Raw genomic sequence first — 19,889 nt, 5'->3', positions numbered from 1 at the left:
CACGGGGGTAAATATAAAGGATAAGGGAACACTGAAGTTTTCTGGCCTAAGGAGTGTGAGTATCAGAATCCCATTTGTAATAACACATTCTTGCTTTGAGATGGAAGTTCAGAGACCTGAGATATATCACTGTCTTTCCCACTTTGTGCAGTATTGATATTCAGGTGAAGCTGGCAGGAGAATGTGTTCGAGGGAGATAAGACAATGTTCAGAGATCAGGGGATGTAGGGGATACAGTATCTCAGTAAGCTCCCTCTCTATAGATGGGACTCTCATTCTTCTGGATTTATGGCTTTTTCTCTGTGACATGGGGTAGTAACTCAGCCTCTCCTAGATGCTCGTCCCTTATTTAGATTAGAAACTCTTCTTAATTCTCACTCCATCAAGTACAGTCTGCATTTGAGGCCAATCTGCATTTGAGTTCCTAATGATTCTGTTTCTAATCTTACTGGTGAGGAGAGGGTCAAGTGAATGAAGAAATGGTGAGATCAGAGAAGGGCGATTCTGTCCTACTCTCAACTTCTCCTTTCACCCTTGGTTTTTCCAGCAGTTATGTTTCTAGGGGTCAAGTTCACTGTACTTGTCTCTCTAAGCTAAGTTTGTGATGCCCTTTGCTATATTTGGCTTATACAGGCTTTCATAAAGGGAGACTCAGTATCCCTCAGTATCATGATAGTGGCAAAGATAGATTGTATGGGTCCAGGTTGGGCTAGTCTCAGACTTTCCCATTGTACACACTCTCTTTAGTACAAGATCTTGCATGAAGAGCTCAGTTGTTTCCTAATGTAACCCTATTTTTCTGTGCTCACAGATCCCCTTAGGGAAAGAAGAATGGCTCCTGGAAACAGTTCTTTTGTGGCTGCATTCATTCTGGTGGGGCTAACAGACCTACCAGATCTCCAGCTCCACCTGTTCTGTCTGTTTCTAGTCATGTATGTGGTCACTGTGTTGGGAAATTTGGGCTTGATAACTCTAATTGGGCTGAATTCACACCTACATACTCCAATGTACTTTTTTCTCTTCAATTTGTCCTTCATAGATTTCTGTTATTCTTCTGTGTTTACACCCAAAATGCTGACTAACTTTGTATCAAAGAAAAATATTATCTCCTACAGGGGGTGCATGACCCAGCTTTACTTTTTCTGTTTTTTTGCTATTTCTGAATGCTATGTGTTGACATCAATGGCCTATGATCGCTATGTGGCCATCTGTAACCCACTTTTGTATAATGTTGTTCTGTCCCCTAAAGTGTGTTCCAGCCTTATGCTTGGTTCATATTTGATGGCATTTTCGGGTGCTGTGGCTCACACAGGAAGCATGCTGAGACTCACCTTCTGTGATGCAAACACCATCAACCATTATTTGTGTGACATCCTCCCCCTTCTCCAGCTCTCCTGCACAAGCACCTACGTGAATGAGCTGGTGGTTTTCATCGTGGTGGGCATCAACATCATTGTGCCCAGTGTCACCATCTTTGTGTCTTATGGTTGCATCCTCTCTAGCATCCTCCGCATCAGTTCCACTGAGGGCAGATCCAAAGCGTTCAGCACCTGCAGTTCCCATATAATTGCTGTTTCCTTGTTCTTTGGATCAGGTGCATTTATGTATCTTAAACCATCTTCTGCTGGGTCTATGGATGAGGGAAAAATATCATCTATCTTTTACACCAATACAGTTCCCATGATGAACCCTTTACTTTACAGCTTGAGAAACAAAGATGTTAAACTTGCTTTGAGAAAAACTCTAAGTAGAAGGTTTTGATCAGACAGTGTCTGTAGTTAGTCATGCAACAGGGAGTTTCTGTTTGTAATTACAATAATTTTATTGGCAACCTTCTTATCCTGTCTCTTTCTTATCACTTTGAAGGAGAGTTGAGTCTTCTCTCAATAATTTATTTTTACTTTTTGTGGGTTTCTCTTCACCATTTGCACACTTTCTTCCCGCCCCCCCCCCTTTTCCACCTAGCAGTACTATTAAGGAAGAAATATATTATCTGTTTTTTTCTTTATCATTTTGAACTTTTATTTTTCTTTCTGGAAACAGAAGGCTGGTCTACAAATGATCAAATCAAGGAAACATCAGGATGATATACTGTCATTAAGGATGTCTTATCTGTCACTTGAGATTGGCAGCATGAAATGGACAATGTATCTCTACTCCCATCTTCCCAGCATTAACTAAACAAGAATGTGTCTCCTTTAAACCTTAGATGGAAGGTTCTATATAGACTGTCAAATATAAATGACTTTGCATCTGTAATACTGTGTCTTGCTTCCTTCCACAAAGGGTTTTCTTACGTTGCATGCTCAACCCTGCACATAACAGATTCTCAAAATATTTGTATTGCATGGATTGGAAAGTAAAGCTTGGAGTGGCTAATGTGTTACAGTTCCCTCTTCTGAATGAAAAACTCTAGACTAAATTCTTAGCCTTCTGATTTCAAGTCTATTACTCTCTGTAGTATACTTTGCTTCTACTTTATTGTATTACTTTTTGTTTCCATAATCATGGAAAATAAGAAAGCATTTCTAATTTGAAAATTGATTGTTATTTGTTCCAGGACGATACATGAATTTCTCTCAAGGAAGATATTGCTTTGTTTCATTTGTTTAGAAAAACAGTTTGATGAGATTTTTTTTTTCATTGGGAAAGGGGAGGCTTTGCAGGCAGGTACAGTTGGGAAATGATTGGCTGACATGGAATGTTACTTCTGCAAAATTAAGTAAAATGAATTTGGTGATGGGGATTGGGGAGTGCACCTTTCGTGAGCACCGGGTATTGTATGGAAGTGATTAATCACAATATCGTGTACCTGAAATGAATATTATATTGTATGTTAACTAACTGGAATTTAAATAAAAACTTAAAAAAATGAAATGAATTTGGGATGTTAGCAAGAAATTGTAATTCACAGAGCAATGTATGGGAAAGAAAGGAGCCCAGAACATTAATTAGGCCAGGGCTCAACAAGAAACATAGCCAATAAATCAGAGCTCTCTGTGTGGAGAGTGGTCATCAGGACTTAAAAACCACATTTCAATTTCAATTTTAATCCTGCTTGATACAGTGCTGTAAAAATAAAGTCCATAAACCTTCCATAAAATTTATAATGCACAATGAGCATACATCAGTAGTGCTTGGGGAATGAAGGTGAAAAGGTATGGAACATTTGGGGAACCAAGGGAAGAGGGGGCATTTCAAAAGATAACGCAGTGAGTAGTAATTAAAACTCAAATTGGGGTAAAAGAATCCAGAAAGCAAAATGATACATGATACAATTCCATTCTTCTGATTCTCCTCTCCTTTCTGGAAGGCCCTAGCAACATTATGGAGAATACAGGATTTCTTTGGATAAGATAAAAGCTCAAGGTATTTGATATAAAAAAAAAGTTAACTTCCCCCACCCCTGGATTTGAGGAATGGGAACAACTAAATAACTCCCGGTTTTTGTTGGCTTCTATATACTACTTCTTATGAATTTAAGGTATAAAATTCTCAAGTTGTAGTTAGGAGAGCAGTGATAATTTGAAAGAAATATTTGGTCAATAGATCAAATTATGACAGTGTCTTTTCTGTAGTATGATGTTGAATTACTTTTCTTTTAAGAAAACAGGCAAAGAAGTTTTACTCTAAAACTCTGTGATCTTAACCAAGTGACAATATCAACGTTTTTAAAAAGATAACTTTAATAATATTTTCAATTTTACTTGTTTTCCAGTCTCCACTTAAGATTTAGACATTGTAAAAGTTGGCAAGACTGGCATGTTGTCTTGTTTGTTTGGTTTTAGATGTTTAGTGTTGCTAAACTTTAATATATGTTTTACGTGACCACTCATATCACATCTCCTGACTGCAATATTAATATGCTTAATTTTTACTTAAGTTCTATTTATATAAAATGGTTGATCCAGGTCGGTATTTTCTTTTCTTTTCTTTTTTTCATTTATTTGCTGTCCCTTTTGATAAAATTGTTCTCCTTGTTGAGATTGAAGTGTATCTACATAAGTAAATATCTGTGCTCTTTGGGGATTTCTGTAGACATTGCAGAGGTGTGTTCACTCTGTTACATATGTTATCATATTTGATAAATTGAAGTGGCCCCAATTACATGTTAAACCTGGTCCTAATCTTTCATTTGAGAAGTCTCAATATACAAATGAAATTTGTTTCATTTTAGAGAAAATAAACGTTCCTTCAAAATAGTTTCCAATTTTTTCAGATTATTTTTGAAAGATAACAAAAATTTAAATGAAGCTTGTAAAAGCTACGTTTGGCAAAGTTTCAAAGGTAGCAACTTAGCTGTAACTTTTAGCTAGCAACTCAAGCTCCATGTGTCTATTTGGACTTCTCTCAAAGGAAGGGAATCAAGTTAGGGTGTTTTTACATGTAAAACATGAAGTGTCATTAATAGTTTTAGCTCTTTTGGGGTTATCTGAAAGGCACTAATGAGAGGGCATATATATATATGTGTGTGTGTGTGTGTGTGTGTGTGTGTGTGTGTGTGTATACATATATATACCTGTGTTGAAATTATACAGCTAAGAATTAAACAGGTAAGCTATGGGATTCGCCTGTGCCTGTGAACTAGGACAGAGTTGCTTCTAAGTCAGTGTGCACACTTTGAATTTCTATGCTTAACGGAACATGGTCCTTCTAGTTAAAGAAAGTTCTCTGATTACATCTTAATTTTGTTTAGCGGACACTTTCTCTAAGCAAGCTGCTATTTCTGCTCAGGATCAAATTTGGAATGATCAGGGTGTACTGCAGTTGAGGGCTGATAAAACCCAGAAGTGAAAGGGGTTTTGAGTCTATATTCCTTTAATATCTGAACCCCAAATTTATAGATTTCCATCAGCCTTCTCTCTACACTGCCTTTCTACAAACACACACACACACACACAGTCTTCAAGTCTTGTATTTTATGAGATCACTGTGTAACAACTAAGGCATGGGATGCAACTCACTTTTTTTTTTAAGTTTTTTATTTGGGGTGCTTGGTAGCTCAGTTGGTTAAGCATCTGACTCTTAATTTCAGTTCAGGTCATGGATTGAGCCCCACATTGGGCTCTGCACTGAGTCTCTCTCTCTCTGTCTCTCTCTCTCTCTCTGTCTCTCTCTCTCCTTAAGATTTCTTTCTCTCTTGGGGTACTTGGGTGGCTCAGCCGGTTAAGCTTCTGACTTCGGCTCAGGTCATGATCTTCTAGTTCATGATTTCGAGCCCCACATTGGGCTCTGTGCTGACAGCTCAGAGCCTGGAGCCTACCTTAGATTCTGTGTCTCCCTCTCTCTCTGCCCCTCCCCTGCTCATGCTCTCTCTCTCACAAATAGAAAGAAACATTAAAAAAAAGATTTTCCCTCTCTGTTCTTCCTCCCCACTCATGCTCTTTTTCTCTCTTCCTCTAAAATAAAAAAAATAAAAATGAATAAATTTTTTATTTAAATTCCAGTTAGATACATACAACGTTATATTCGTTTCAGATATACACTACAGTGGTTCAACACTTCCTTGCAATAACTGATGCTCATCACAAGTGCACTTCCTAATCCCTATCACTTACTTAACACATCACTCCACCCAGCTCTCTGGTAGCCATCAGTTAATATGTTGTTGGATATGGTTTGCTAGTGTTTTATTGAGAAATTTTGCATCTATTTTCATCAGAGATATTGGCCTGTTGTTCTCTTTTTTAGTGGTGACTTTATCTGGTTTTGGTATCAGGGTAATGCTGGCCTCATAGAATGAATTTGAAAGTTTTCCTTCCTTTTCCATATTTTGGGATAGTTTAAGAAAGATAGTATTAACTCCTCTTTAAATGTTTGGTTGAATCTGTCCATGAAGCCACCTGGCCCAGGACTTTTGTTTGTCAGAAGTTTTTTGATTACTGATTCAATGTCTTTGATGGTTATGGGTCTGTTCAAGTTTTCAATTTCTACCTGTTTCAGTTTTGGTAGTTTTTATGTTTCTAGGAGTTTATTCATTTCTTCTAGGCTGTCAAATTTGTTGGCATATAATTTTTCATAATATTCTCTTATCATCCTTTGTATTTATTGGTTATTTCTCCTCTTTCATCTGTGATTTTATTTATTTGAGTCCTTTTGTTTTTCTCAATAAGTCTGGCTAGAGGTTTATCAATTTTATTGATTTGTTTTTTTTAAGAACCAACTTCCAGTTTCATTGAGTTATTGTTTTTCTTAGTTTTCATATTATTTATTTTGCTCTAATATTTATTATTTACTTGCTTCTGCTAGTTTTAGATCTTGTTTGTTATTCTTTTTCTAGCTCCTTTAGGTGTCATGTTAGGTTGTTTATTTGAGGTTTTCCGTGCTTCTTGAGGTAGGCTTGTACTGCTTTAAACTTCCCTCTTAAAACAAGTTTTGTTGCATCCAAAGGTTTTGGATCATTGTGTTTTCATTTGTTTCCATCTATTTTTAATTTCTTCTTTTATTTCCTGGTTGAGCCATTCATTGTTTAGTAGGATGTTCTTTATTTTTAATGCTTATTTACTTATTTTGAGAGAGAGCAAGAGCGTGCATGTACAAACGGGGTGTGGGGTGGGGCAGAAAGGGAGGGAAAGAATCCCAAGCAGGCCCCATGCTCAATGCAGAGCCCAATGAGGGACTCAATCTCATGAACTGTGAGATCATGACCTGAGCCAAAATCAAGAGTTGGACACTTAACCAACTGATCTATTGAGGACCCCCAGTAGGATGTTCTTTAAACTTCATGTATTTGTGGTCTTTCCAGATTTTTTTCTTGTGGTGGACTTCTAGTTTCATAGCATTGTGGTCAGAAAAGACACATAGTATGACTTTGATCTTGAATTTGTTGAAGATTGTTTTGTGGGCTAATATGTAATCTATTCTGGAGAATCTTTTGTGTGCACTTGAAAAGAAAGTGTATTCTGCTGTTTTAGGATGGAATGTTCTGAATATATCTGTTAAGTCCATTTGGTCCAGTGTGACATTCAAAGTGATTGTTTTCTTGTCGATTTTCAGTTTAGATGTTCTGTCCATTGATGTAAGTGGAGAAGAAAAGATCGTTTTAGACATTGCTTGCAGAGATGTGAATTATTACAGGTTTTGGGAAAAACCATCTGATATAATTAAAAGACAACATTCTGGGAATTTATCCCATTGAAATAAAAGTACTGGTATATAAAGATGAATGCACGATGATGATTATCTTACCATTGCTGTTGATGGTAAAAGAATAGAAAAATTATGGATTTCTATGAATGTGGTATGGTTGGATAAGTTATGACTTGCCCAAACACAGAACTTTGGAGCGATTTTGATGAAGTATTATTAAATGACAAAGGCAAGAGGTAAAAAAAAAACTATGTAGTTTGGAATCAGTTGTAAAGCCCCTATAAACCTATTTGAATACATCAGCAATTAGGAAAATAAGGGAAGATGTTCCAGTAAGTTACAAACATGAATAACTGGGTGTGATGGCTGAAGGAGTCTAAGACAAGAAAGAGAGTGCTAAGAAAAAGGAACAGGAAGTGATGTGTCTAAAAGCTACAAAGAATGCATTATATGATCATGAATGCCATAATGTTAATCCTACATATGTGTGGGAGGATATATATATATATATATATATATATATATACATATACATATATATATGTGTGTGTGTATGTGTGTGTGAAATTTTTATAGGTATTAAAATATTATTAGCTATGGGTTAGCAGGTGTACCTAATAGCCAAAGAAGCACTAAGAGAAAGAAGAGAGAAAAGGTCTCTACCTCATTTGTCCCAGAAGAATGTGCAATTTTGAGTAGAATATTGAGCTTCCAAAGACACCAGGGTATAAGCATCTTCATCTTTGTACAAACAGTTTCATAAATCTGTCTTTCCCAAAGGGTTTGAGCTATGGAGAGCCTCCTGGGAAAGCCTCTAAACCAAATCCCTGAGACCTCGAAGCTAGAATAAGATCACATATGTGATGTTTCCAGTTTATTATGTTGAAACAGAGAATGCTGTTTATATTACTTTTTTTGTAGTTTAATGATCACCTCTGGGCAAAATAATTATTAAAAATAGTGATCTTTATCTGAATAACTCTCAGAGTGAGTCAAAGACTGAGATTTATAAATGCTCTGAGCCCCTCCACACAAAAGGAGGAGGAAGTGTTTGGCTCAGCTCTATTACCCCCCAGAGCAGCAGAACTTTCCTATTAGAGATCAGTGTTGGAAAGGAAACCACAGGAAGTTCTGATGTCACTAGGCAAAGAACAGTGAGCATTGAATCCTTTATCTTTTTATGTCTTTCAAAATCCAGAACCATAGAAAGTAATACGCTTTTCTGCTTTTACCAGCTCTGGCCCTGGGTGCAGATGATTATAGGGTCTGCATAGGAAGAAAGTAAAGATTAGAAGTAGTGCTGAGATTATGGGGTTTGCAGTGCCTCCAATCCTTCTGCCTCTTAGAGAATTTCTTATGACGGAAACCCAGGTTCCATTCCTGACTTAATTACTTTCTTGCTGTGTGTGCTTGTGAAACCAAAGAGTCTCTGTGAGTCTGTTTTCCCAACTCTACTATGGGCATGTGCTCCTGATTTCTACCCAACACAGTGTCCAGTCTGGATCCGTGGCCAGCACAGGTAGCTGAAGTGTGGTGATTAAAGATTAACAAGGCCAAACTGGAATAAGTAAAGGGATAAAAAGTGTTAGTGACAAACTGAAGCAGAGAAAGGATGAGAAATTTCTGCACTTCTTCTCCTCTTGAAATATTTCTCCCAGTGTTACCTGAAACTATGTTGATGCCTCCCATACACTTGTCTTTCTTGCGTGAGCGAAGCCATATGCAACTCCCTCTAGAATAGTTAAATCTCAGCAGAATCTGTTGGCCCAGGGTAGACTGGGCATGGGATTGCATAGGAAATGTGGGTTCTGCCTCGAATACGATTCTACTTTCCTATCTTTCAGATCCTACCAGAAGAGAATGGATATGGGAAACAGTTCCTTAGTCACTGAGTTTTTCCTTGTGGGTTTAACCAAATATTCAGAGATCCAGCTGCCTCTGTTCTTTCTTTTCCTAGGAATCTACATTGTCACTGTGGCAGGAAACCTGGGCTTGGTCACTCTAATTGGACTGAATTCTCACCTTCACACCCCCATGTACTATTTCCTCTTTAATTTATCCTTTATTGACCTGTGTTACTCTTCTGTCATTACCCCAAAACTGCTGGTAAACTTTGTGTCAAAGCTGAACACCATCTCCTATGCAGGATGCATGACTCAGCTCTTTTTCTACTGTTTCTTTGTCAGTGCAGAGTGTTATGTGTTGACAGTAATGGCTTATGATCGCTATGTGGCCATTTGCAAGCCCTTGTTATACACGGTCACCATGTCCCCTCAGGTCTGTTCTCTGCTGGCTGTGATTGTATATGTGGGGGCGTTTATTGGTGCCTGGGCCCACACAGGATGCATGCTCAGGTTGACCTTCTGTGATGCCAACACCATCAACCACTACATGTGTGACATCCTCCCCCTTCTGGAGCTCTCTTGCACAAACACTCACATCAATGAACTGGTAGTTCTCATTGTTGTGGGCTTTGATGTGGGTGTGCCCAGCCTCACTATCATTATCTCTTACTCTTTGATCCTCACCAGCATCCTTCGCATGCATTCCACTGAAGGAAGGTCCAAAGCTTTTAGCACTTGTAGCTCACATATAATTGTTGTTTCTGTTTTCTTTGGGTCGGGGGCATTCATGTATCTTCATCCTTCTTCTGTTTTGTCCATGGACCAGGGGAAAGTGTCCACTGTGTTCTATACTATTGTGGTGCCTATGCTCAATCCTCTGATCTATAGCTTCAGGAACAAGGAGGTTAAGGTTGCCCTGAAAGAAAGCTTGAATAGAAAAACATTTTCCTGAGCTGAAGCAGTATTAAGTATTATAAGAGAATACAGCTTTATTTTAAAATTGTTTTTGTTCCTCTATAGAGTTTTTTTCCATTAGAAAGAAATGCGGTATAGTAGAAAGAGTGTTGGACTTGGAATTAGAATGCCCAAGTCAAAAATTCTGCAAAATAGGGGTATCTTATTACTTTATAGGGTTATTGGGATGAATAAGCTAATGCAAATGAACGTTTGTGGTGTAGTGTGAAGGGCTTAATACCATGTTCTCTCCTTTCCTTCTCCTTTCTGTTCTTCCTCCCTCTTCTTTTTCCTTCCCAGTGTTTTCCTCCTGTACTTTAGAGGGAACATTCACAGACTTTCTTCTCTTCCTGTGATCTCTGTCACCATGAATACTCAATTGCTCAAACCTCAAGCTAGTGTCCTCCTTGATTCCTCTCTCTTTGCTTTTCCTCCATCCCCAATTTATGAGGTGCTGACAATTCTTGTTCTCCTCATGGCACTATCATTTCTCATCTGGACACCAGCCTCCTGACTAGCCCCTTCCTCTCTTGTCTTTTAGCCTCGAAATTCATTCTCCCGATGACAACCAGCATGCTCTTTCCATACTTCCAAAAGATCTCATTTACCTTAGTTTACTCTTTTCACTGCAATTGTCTTCAGTATAAAACAAAGCTCCACATTATGTCAAACAAGGATCACCTCTCCAGCCTGATTTTCTGCCACTGTAACTCCCTCCTCCCTGCCTTTTTTCTGTTAGTCTACTGAAGTCACTCTTAACTCTCCCAAGTTTAATAAATTCTCATTCATTTACACACTTTCCCACAAGCCATTCTGTCACCCTGGAACACCCTCATGCACCCTCTGTGTTGCTCAGCCTGCCCATCCTTCAGGTATGAAGTTATCCAGAACCTCTAGGAAGTCTTTTCTGGACAGAAAGGCGGGGTTAGATGACTTTCAGATATACATTGGTACCATTCTGTGCCTACCCTTTTGAGGTACAGGTCCCGTTGTACTACATGTTTTTTTCCCCCCTTTACAATCTGATTCTATTTATTTAGTTATAAGAAAACTTTAAGAAACTCATTTGCAGGAAATTTTTCAGTTAACTACAAGGGAGTATGGTATGTAAGAAAGACATATATTTATCCAAGTTGAATTCATTAAAACGGTAAGAAAATCATTTGAGAAGGTATAGAGTATTTAGGGGATTTCTCTTGTTTTCCTTTGCTTACCTTTCCATGAAAATACACTTTTGCTCATGCTTCCTCCATGGTTGGTTGGTTGGTTGGTTATTTATTTATTTAGCACACTTTTATTACTTGTTTCCAATCCTCTTTGTTTTCTGTTCATGCTTCAGATATCAGCTGAAGGGAAACAGCCATCTCACCCTTCTTACAAAGTTTAAATTCTCTGTTTTGTATTTCCTAGAGTAGACTCGTCAGGCCTGCCACAATTTTCATATGCTTTTGTAATTGCCTGATTATATGTCATCCCTGTGAAGAAAGGCACCGTGTGTATTTATTCTCTGTTGCACCTCCAGTGCTCAGCAGAGTATCTAGCATACTTAGCAAAGGCTCAGCAAGTAATGGCGGAATAAATGAATGCTTGCTATATGCCTTTACATTTTGAGTGTTTGGGGAGAAGAGTCACTCAAAGAATGGTTAATACGTCTCTCTCCTAGAATGAGTTTTGTAATAATTTGCTTTCACATTGCCTTTCTTTTCCATCTTCTCTTAAAGCACAGTGATGGAAAACAGAGATTTATTTAGTTTTATATAGATGGTTGTGTGTATTCATGAATTGGGGGAAGGAACACATGAGTTGGGCAGATTTCTAAGAGCAAAGTAGAGTTAGCTAACAGTTTCTGGTGTCAGACTACCTGGGTTTTAATTTCAGCTCTGTTATTTGCTCATTGTGTTACTTTTACTAATAAAAGGAACTTTTTCAGAGTTTCCTCAACTCTAAAATGAGAAAAATAACAGTATTTACTTAAAAGAATTTTTGTGAAGATTGTTATCTATGTGCTTGGGATTCAAGCTATAGTAAATGGGATATAGTTCAGGATTTGCCACCATATGGTAATGCCATTTCACTTCAGAAACTCAGATTAGTAACCTGCAAAATAAGAGGCTTGGCTGGATTATGCTAAATGCTCCGGCTATTTAAAAAATCTTGTGATAATTATGTCTCAGTTATTGACTCATATACCAACAAGGTTGAACTGGATTAATGATTCACAACTTGGGTGGGTGTCAGAATCATTAAGGAAACATTTAAAATTATGATCTCCTGGTTCCATAAGACCTACCTACTCAATCAGAATATATCTGTGATCAGGGTTCAGGAATATGAACTTTTAAAATTCTTTTCAAGTGATTATGATATTGTGTAGATACATGGTGATTTGGAACTTTCCACTAGTAACATTTTGTGATTCTAAAACTGTCTCTGGACAGGGGAATATGTGGCACTTATCAACTTTACTGGACAGGAGATTTTGTGGTGTCAGGAAAGTTAATTAAATATTTCAAGAAGAAAAAAAGGTTCAGAAGTGTTCATTATTGTTCAGAGGTTGGGAGAAGTAAGAATCAGGTCATGTCCTTTGTGTTGAGAATTTACAAACTTGGCAAGAGAAGTTTATAGAAATGGTAGAAGCAGAAACCCAATTGCATTTGGTTAAAGAATAGAGGGAAAAAAGGAAGTAGAATATGCTTATCTTACTCACTTAAAACGTATTAGAATAATAGATCAGTGGGAAAACAGAAAACTCAGAAATAATCTCATGTACATATGAGTATTTAGAATATGATGAAAATAGTATTTCAAATCAGTAAGGAAATGTAGAGTTTTAATAAATAGTGGTAGAACAATGTATTTCCTATTTAGAAAAAAATAGACTTAGGTATATACATTAGTCCACATACCAAAATAAATTCTATGCGTCCTAAAAAATTGAAAGTAAAAAATTTTAACTATAAAAGATCTAAAGAAAATATATGTGAATAATCATGTAATCTTAGGGTAAAAGCAGAAGAAACCATAAAAAAAACTTTTTTAACCCAATAGTGAAAAGTCCTGTAAATATAACAATAACATGTAAAAGATATTAACTTTCACCTCCTGCTGTATGGTCAACTAGTTAGATATTCTGGAGGACCCCATTCCTACAAAGTGACTAGATCATGCATAAAATATAATACAACTTTTATATATGGTAGATATCGTATAAAACCATTATTAACCCCCTTTTGTAAGTGAGGAAAGGGTGGAACAGAGAGCTTAACTAACAGTGCATGATTAAGCATCTAGTAAGGAGTGCACTCAACTTTGAACCCAAGATGTCTGGCTCCAGACCCTGCTATTTACCACTTTCCTATACTGGAGATTTTATAAAACATGAAAGGAGAAAAAGTAAGCAATATATTTCATGGCTTAAATACCTAAAAAGTATAACCCTTAAGAATACTAGGACATTAAACATAAAATTCTCTGTAGCAGTGATCTCTAGGGAAGGCAGAGGGGTAAGAGAGGGTAAAAGAGCACAGACATTCACTGATATTTGGTTACATTTTAGTTATTTATATGGATTATAGTTTCAAGGTTTTTATTTCATTACTACACTTTATAATTTACATTTGTCTTATGTATTGGAACTTTAATGTCTAATACTGAAAAATAATAAAAAGCAGGTTTAAAATTAGGAGAATATTGCAAAATATGAGCCAATGATAAATATTCTTACAAATCAATAAGAAAGAGGTAAATGTTCTCAGAATATAAATAAATGGGCAATTTATAAGAAAAGGCAATTAAGATAAAAGTACAAATGGTTAATAAATACATGAAAAAATTCAGCCTTAGTAGACACAAAAAATATAAATTTAAAACAACACTGAGATGTCATTTTATTTTATCAGGTTGACAAAAGGTTTGAAAAATAGATCCAGTGCTGGCTGGGATTATAGACAAAAGGCACCTCGGACACTTGTGATAGTAATGAAATTTATGACTTATTTGGATGACAGTATTAAAAAGACCTACTCATCTTCACTCCTTTGACCCAGCAATTGAGCATTAGGAATTTATTCCAAGGAGATCATCAGAGATGCGGACGAAGATTTACTTACTAAATGTGGGGGAACTTGACAGAATGTTATCTTGAAATGATTTTAAGTATGCAAACCAGACTGGCATTCTAGCACTCATTTGTAAAGAATTCATTTGTAATAGATTTCCAATGATTAAAATAATAAAACACAACTGTGTACTCATGACATTCACTGTTGACATCAATTTATGATTTTTGTTTATTAATAGACATTTAAATATCTACTCACATAGATTTTATATTTTAACGAGACTTCTTTTCTTACTCTAGAACTTTCTTCAATTTTTCATTGGTCTGGCAATACACTAACCATTCCAAATTACTAGAAATATATTATAAAAGGAGGAAAGTGGAGGAAGGCATTTTTTTATTTAATATATATATGATAGCTAAAAGTTATTTCTACGTCTGTTCTTATTTATTTATTTATTTAAATTAAACTTAGTTAACATATATATAGTATTGGTTTCAGAAGTAGAATTTAGTGATTTATCATTTACATATAACACCCAGTACTCATCCCAACAACTGCCCTCCTTAATGCCCATCACCCATTTGGCCCATTCCCCCACCCATCCCCCCTCCAGCAGCTCTAAGTTTGTTTTCTGTATTTGAGAGTCTTTAATGGTTTGCCTCCCTCTCTGTTTTTATCTTATGTTTCCTTTGCTTCCCCTATGTTCATCTGTTTTGTTTCTTAAATTCCACATATGAGTGAAATCATGATATTTGTCTTTCTCTGACATATTTCATTAACATAATAACTTCTAGTTCCTCCCACATTGTGGCGAACGGCAAGATTTATTTCTTTTTGGATCACCTAGTAATATTCCATTATATATTTGTATATTTAATATATATACATATATATTATACACATATATTTAATACACACACATATATGTATATATACATATGTGTGTATATATATGTATATATATATACATATATATACATATATGTATATATATATCACATCTTCTTTATCCATTCAGCAGTCGATGAACATGTGGACATTTGGGCTTTTTCCATAACTTGACTATTGTTGATAGCACTGCTATAAACATTGGGGTGCATGTGTCCCTTTAAATCAGCATTTTTTAATGCTTTGGATAAATTCCTAGTAGTGCAATTGCTGAGTCATAGGTAGTTCTATTTTTAAATTTTTTGAGGAACCTCCATACTGTTTTCCAGAGTGGTTGCACCAGTCTGCATTCCCACCAACAGACCAAAAACAAAAACAAAAAAATTTTAATTAAAAAAAACCCATTGCCATTGTGTATATAAACCACAATTTCTTTATCCATTCATCAGTTGATGGACATTTTGGCTCTTTCCATAATTTGGCTATTGTTGAGAGTGCTGCTATAAACATTGGGGTACAAGTGCCCCTATGTATCAGTACTCCTGTATCCCTTGGGTAAATTCCTAGCAGTGCTATTGCTGGGTGAAATAAGCCATACAGAGAAAGACAGATACCATATGGTTTCACTCTTATGTGGATCTTGAGAAACTTAACAGAAACCCATGGGGGAGGGGAAGGAGAAAAAAAAAAAAAGAGGTTAGAGTGAGAGAGAGCCAAAGTATAAGAGACTGTTAAAAACTGAGAACAGGGGCGCCTGGGTGGCGCAGTCGGTTAAGCGTCCGACTTCAGCCAGGTCACGATCTTGCGGTCCGCAAGTTCGAGTTCGAGCCCCGCGTCGGGCTCTGGGCTGATGGCTCAGAGCCTGGAGACTGTTTCCGATTCTGTGTCTCCCTCTCTCTCTGCCCCTCCCCCGTTCATGCTCTGTCTCTCTCTGTCCCAAAAATAAATAAACGTTGAAAAAAAAAAAAAAGCCCTTAAAAAAAAACTGAGAACAAACTGAGGGTTGATGGGGGTGGGTGATGGGTATTGAGGAGGGCACCTTTTGGGATGAGCACTGGGTGTTGTATGGAAACCAATTTGACAATAAATTTCATATATTGAAGAAAAAAAATAAAAATCAATTGTAGAGAACAAGCTTCAACTAAATAAATAAATAAACAAATAAAATAAAAAAAACCCATTGCCAAAAAGACTAATATTTGGCAAAACACTTTGTAAATTCTATGGTGTTGTAGAGAACAAAGTATATTTTATTATTGATTTTTGCTAACAGAGACCAATCCCTTGGTTGATGAGATCTTTTTGAGATCATACAGAGCTCTAATTTATTTGTTTTGGTTTGGTTTGTTTTCACCTAATTATTTAATGGGCACAGAGCCAAATCTTGAGAGATTTGTAAACCTTTGGGAATTAGTTATATATTTCTAAGCCCCACCTCAACATTTGCGAATAATATCAGGGTCCAGTTTTTGAATGTCTTAAGGTAAGTGGATATCACCTTCTTGGTAGAGGAGAAAAAGGCTCTACATGTTTGGATTGGCTCTATTCAAATGCACTACTCATTTCTTCTTCAAGATCATAGATTAATAATATCAGTTACATGGCACGAAATATGTACCGTTTTTGTTTTTTTACATAACCCCCATTAACTGAAAAAAACATTTCTATGAGATAGGTTTTACAGATGAGGACATTGAGTCATAGGTGATATAATTTGCCCAAAGTTACACAACTCCCAGTGGCAAAGCCAAGATATGATCCTAGGTGGACTGGCTCCAGAGTGATATTAAAGCTGTAATCACTATGCTATTGGATTCACTTTTTTTTTTTTGAGGGTTATTCATTAACTTTTTAAATGACTGCCAAAAAAAATTTACATTGCAAGACAGATTAACCTCTTTGAAAAGGTTGCCTGGAGAAGGTAATCCTGAATTTTACATATACTCATTTATTTATGTTCTGCCCATAGGTGCACTGGATGACCTAATTCCTTTGATTTGATTTCCCATTATCTGCATTTTGGTTTCAGTATTTCCTATCAGAACCTCCAATGTGCCAGTTTCCACAGAGCCCAATATTTGAACACCCCTTTTCCTGAAATCTATTATGTTGTCTTAACTGTAAGATCTTTGTTATGAAGGTGGAGTTTGCTAGTTCAGTGGTGTCCAATCAAAGGCATAATTGGCAAATGCATTACTCAATTGTCTAACCTAAGTTGCTGGGTTGGTAGCCATTATTAACGTTTAAGAAATTGGTGAGAATATTTAGATGTGGAAAGATCTACAAGTTTGGTTGCATTGACAGCATTTAATGACCCCAAACTCGTGCTGCTCCCAGGGCTAATCTGGGCAGTTTACTTCCATAGCTGTTCCTAGGAGAGCAAAAAAAGAATTAGTATAATTGCCAGTATAGCTTCTTCTTAAATCTAAATCATAATGTTCTGTTATTCGTAGCCACTAATATGCACCCAGCTCTTGAGGGTTCTTCCAAAGTCACTGTAGGAACCCTAGGAATCTCCTGAACCCTTTGCTTCTTGAATCACAACTTTTAAAGTTTTCTGCTTTTCTAGTTGAAAAAGAGTACTCTTCTTGAGGAGACCCAAGAATACACACTGCATTTCTCATTGAATACACTCATTCACTCTGCCCCTCATCATGCTTCCTGGATAAGGGTGCCTGCTGCTTTGGGAATCTTGGGACTGATTCACACAAAGTAAACTCAGAAAGTGTTTTATAAATAATTTTAAGAAACAATTGAAAAATAGTAACTGATAATTAGATAGTGACTTAAGGTTTTTTTGAGCTCAGTGCAGATCCTTTTATCTTCATAATTAATTTTTTTTTGTAGAAGAGAGAAGAAAGATTCAGAGAGGGTAAATGACTTGCTCTAGTAACACAGACTCTACACCAAGTGCTTTAAAACCCTTTCTTCTGCCTCCAACTAAGATGCCTTTCTATTTATGTCACCATAGGATCATAGGGTATAAGATTTGAAATTAACAAAGATTATGTTCTGATGAAAGTCATACAGATATTTTGTAACAGTTGCTTTGGATAAAGTAATAACTCCAGGAATGTCTCCTTTCCAGTGTTTGATTCCGATGAAAAATTAAACTTTATTCTCTATCCAGAAGACTGAACTTTACGAATTCTATTGTCTTGATGAAAACATCCACTTTATCAGAGCCCAAAAGGATAGCTACATTCATTCCCAATAATATTTGAGGTTCTGATATCTAGCCAATTTAATTATTGTCTCTTGAATGAAGTTACATTGTAGAAAGGAAACTTAACAGTGGGATTTCTCCGATAATATAACACTGTATTCTAGATCCTACAAAAAGTTATTTCGGTAAATGTTATTAAATGTTACCTTTCTAGTATGAGAAAACAACAAATTCACATCTGCCCTAGATAGTTCTGTGTAAAAAGTAGGAGTATGGGGGCGCCTGGGTGGCTCAGTCCATTGTTTTCTGCTCAGGTCATGATTTTGTGGTTTCGTAGGTTTAGGCCCCAGGTTGGGCTCTGCGTTGAAAGCATGGAGGCTGCTCTCCCTTTGTCTCTCTCTCCCTCTCTCTCTCTCTCTCTCTGCCCCTCCCCTGCTTGCTCTCTCTCTCTCTCTGCCCCTCCCCTGCTTGCTCTCTCTCTCAAAATAAATAAACTTTTAAAATAATAAATAAATAAATAAGTAGGAGTGTGCAGGAGGGACTGTCTTAGATTTAACATCTCTGTTAAATAAAAGAAACAAAGTTTTATTTGATTTATTTATTTTAATTAGGCACACACTTGTATTTATAGTTATTTATGTTATATTATATTTACTTAATATATATTTATATTTCAATTCTGGATATTTTATGAGTAGCTTGATGAAGGATTTGTTGAGTAATATTCTTATATCTTTGGACCACCAGCTACTTTCCTTAGATATCCATTTATGCTTCCCAAAGATGGCAGCTGGCACCTGTCTACACATGGTTGTCTTATAAAACTTCAAAAACAGTAGCATTGGAGGCTGCTAGCCCCAGGGGAGAAAAATTGGGAGGGAAACAAAGTAGTGTCTTCCTTTCTCTTTCATTTTGGTGCAATAACCTCTCATTTTCATTGAAATCTCACATACATAAATACCTTATTATTCTTGCCAAACTCTAAAGTGCTTCATTTATTGAAATACTTTGATAGAAAATGTAAATATTGCATTTCATGCTCCCTTGCCTTTTTTAGTTGGTGATATTGAAAATAAATAAATGTTCTCTTGGTGATTTAGGGCAATTGTTTTTATGCACAGGGGCTATTTTGTGTTTTTATATGTTCATGTTTTCTGGAGTCTGCATAGATAACTATGAAGTTTGAGGAATGTTTTTTACTTTTATTTTTAAAAATAGTTTTCTGGAGGCTTCTGTTCCTGCTGTTAAACTGTTCTTCTTGCTATCCTCAGCTTTCTTTAACAGCTTTCTCACATTTCCCTTGTCCTTTTAAATTTGATGCCTTCTTTCTGATCTTGTCCAGGTTTGTTAAAATTATTTTTTTTATTAAAAAATTTTTTTAACATTTATTTATTCTTGAAAGAGAGAGAGAGAGTGAGTGGGGGAGAGAGAGGGAGGGAAACAGAATCCCTCCAGGGGTTCTGAGCCAGGCTCTGAGCCGTCAGCACAGAGCCCGATACAGGGCTTGAACCCACAAATCATGAAATCATGACCTGAGCCGAAGTTGGATGCTTAACCAACTGAGCCACCCAGGTACCCCTTGTTAAAATTATTTCTTAAGAAAAAGAATGATGTGGCACTAAGAGAGGACCAATGTGGACTTGTAAGTGAATGAACTTTAATAAATGGATATCATGACATTTATATTGATGTCTTCAATGTGCTTTTACTTACATTCAGTTCTTCAGCAACATTGAAGATTTTAAGTCACTAGAAAAGTATTTCCAGGTAAGTGAAATATTACTGCACATCAGTGAATTTCCTCCATCTGTTGAGCTACATCAAATCTATCATAGTAGGCTTTGTTTACCCTGACAGATCAGTCTCCAGATCAGCCGGGAATAC

At 36.5% G+C, this 19,889-nt stretch overlaps 2 protein-coding genes across 3 annotated transcripts; both read left to right on the top strand.

Moving 5' to 3' along the window:
* The first annotated feature begins 822 nt into the window (after positions 1–822).
* LOC125176644 (olfactory receptor 145-like) lies at positions 823–1,761 on the top strand. The gene has a single exon (XM_047878405.1). It carries the CDS (start codon positions 832–834, stop codon positions 1,759–1,761), a length of 930 nt encoding a protein of 309 aa, XP_047734361.1. The 5' UTR covers positions 823–831.
* Positions 1,762–8,946: 7,185 nt separating this feature from the next.
* LOC125176636 (olfactory receptor 145-like) lies at positions 8,947–14,592 on the top strand. 2 transcript variants are annotated; one of them, XM_047878393.1, is made up of 3 exons: positions 8,950–9,854; positions 14,293–14,326; positions 14,575–14,592. In XM_047878393.1, exons 1-3 carry the CDS (start codon positions 8,950–8,952, stop codon positions 14,590–14,592), a joined length of 957 nt encoding a protein of 318 aa, XP_047734349.1. The 2 variants fall into 2 exon arrangements, with proteins under 2 accessions (XP_047734350.1, XP_047734349.1); XM_047878394.1 differs by lacking the exons at positions 14,293–14,326; positions 14,575–14,592 and having other exon boundaries at positions 8,947–9,885.
* Positions 14,593–19,889: the final 5,297 nt, after the last annotated feature.

This window comes from Prionailurus viverrinus, chromosome D1 (assembly GCF_022837055.1).
Source record: "Prionailurus viverrinus isolate Anna chromosome D1, UM_Priviv_1.0, whole genome shotgun sequence".
In the NCBI taxonomy this organism is placed as follows: domain Eukaryota; kingdom Metazoa; phylum Chordata; class Mammalia; order Carnivora; family Felidae; genus Prionailurus; species Prionailurus viverrinus.
Note: the sequence above shows the minus strand (reverse complement) of the source record. Positions and strands in the feature narration are given on the sequence as shown.

Coding starts and splice junctions, on each gene's coding strand:
- LOC125176636 (XM_047878393.1), top strand. CDS start 8,950: ATGGATATGGGAAACAGTTCCTTAGTCACTGAGTTTTTCCTTGTGGGT. Junction 9,855..14,292: donor GAGGTTAAGGTTGCCCTGAA/AGAAAGCTTGAA, acceptor CACTAACCATTC/CAAATTACTAGAAATATATT.
- LOC125176644 (XM_047878405.1), top strand. CDS start 832: ATGGCTCCTGGAAACAGTTCTTTTGTGGCTGCATTCATTCTGGTGGGG.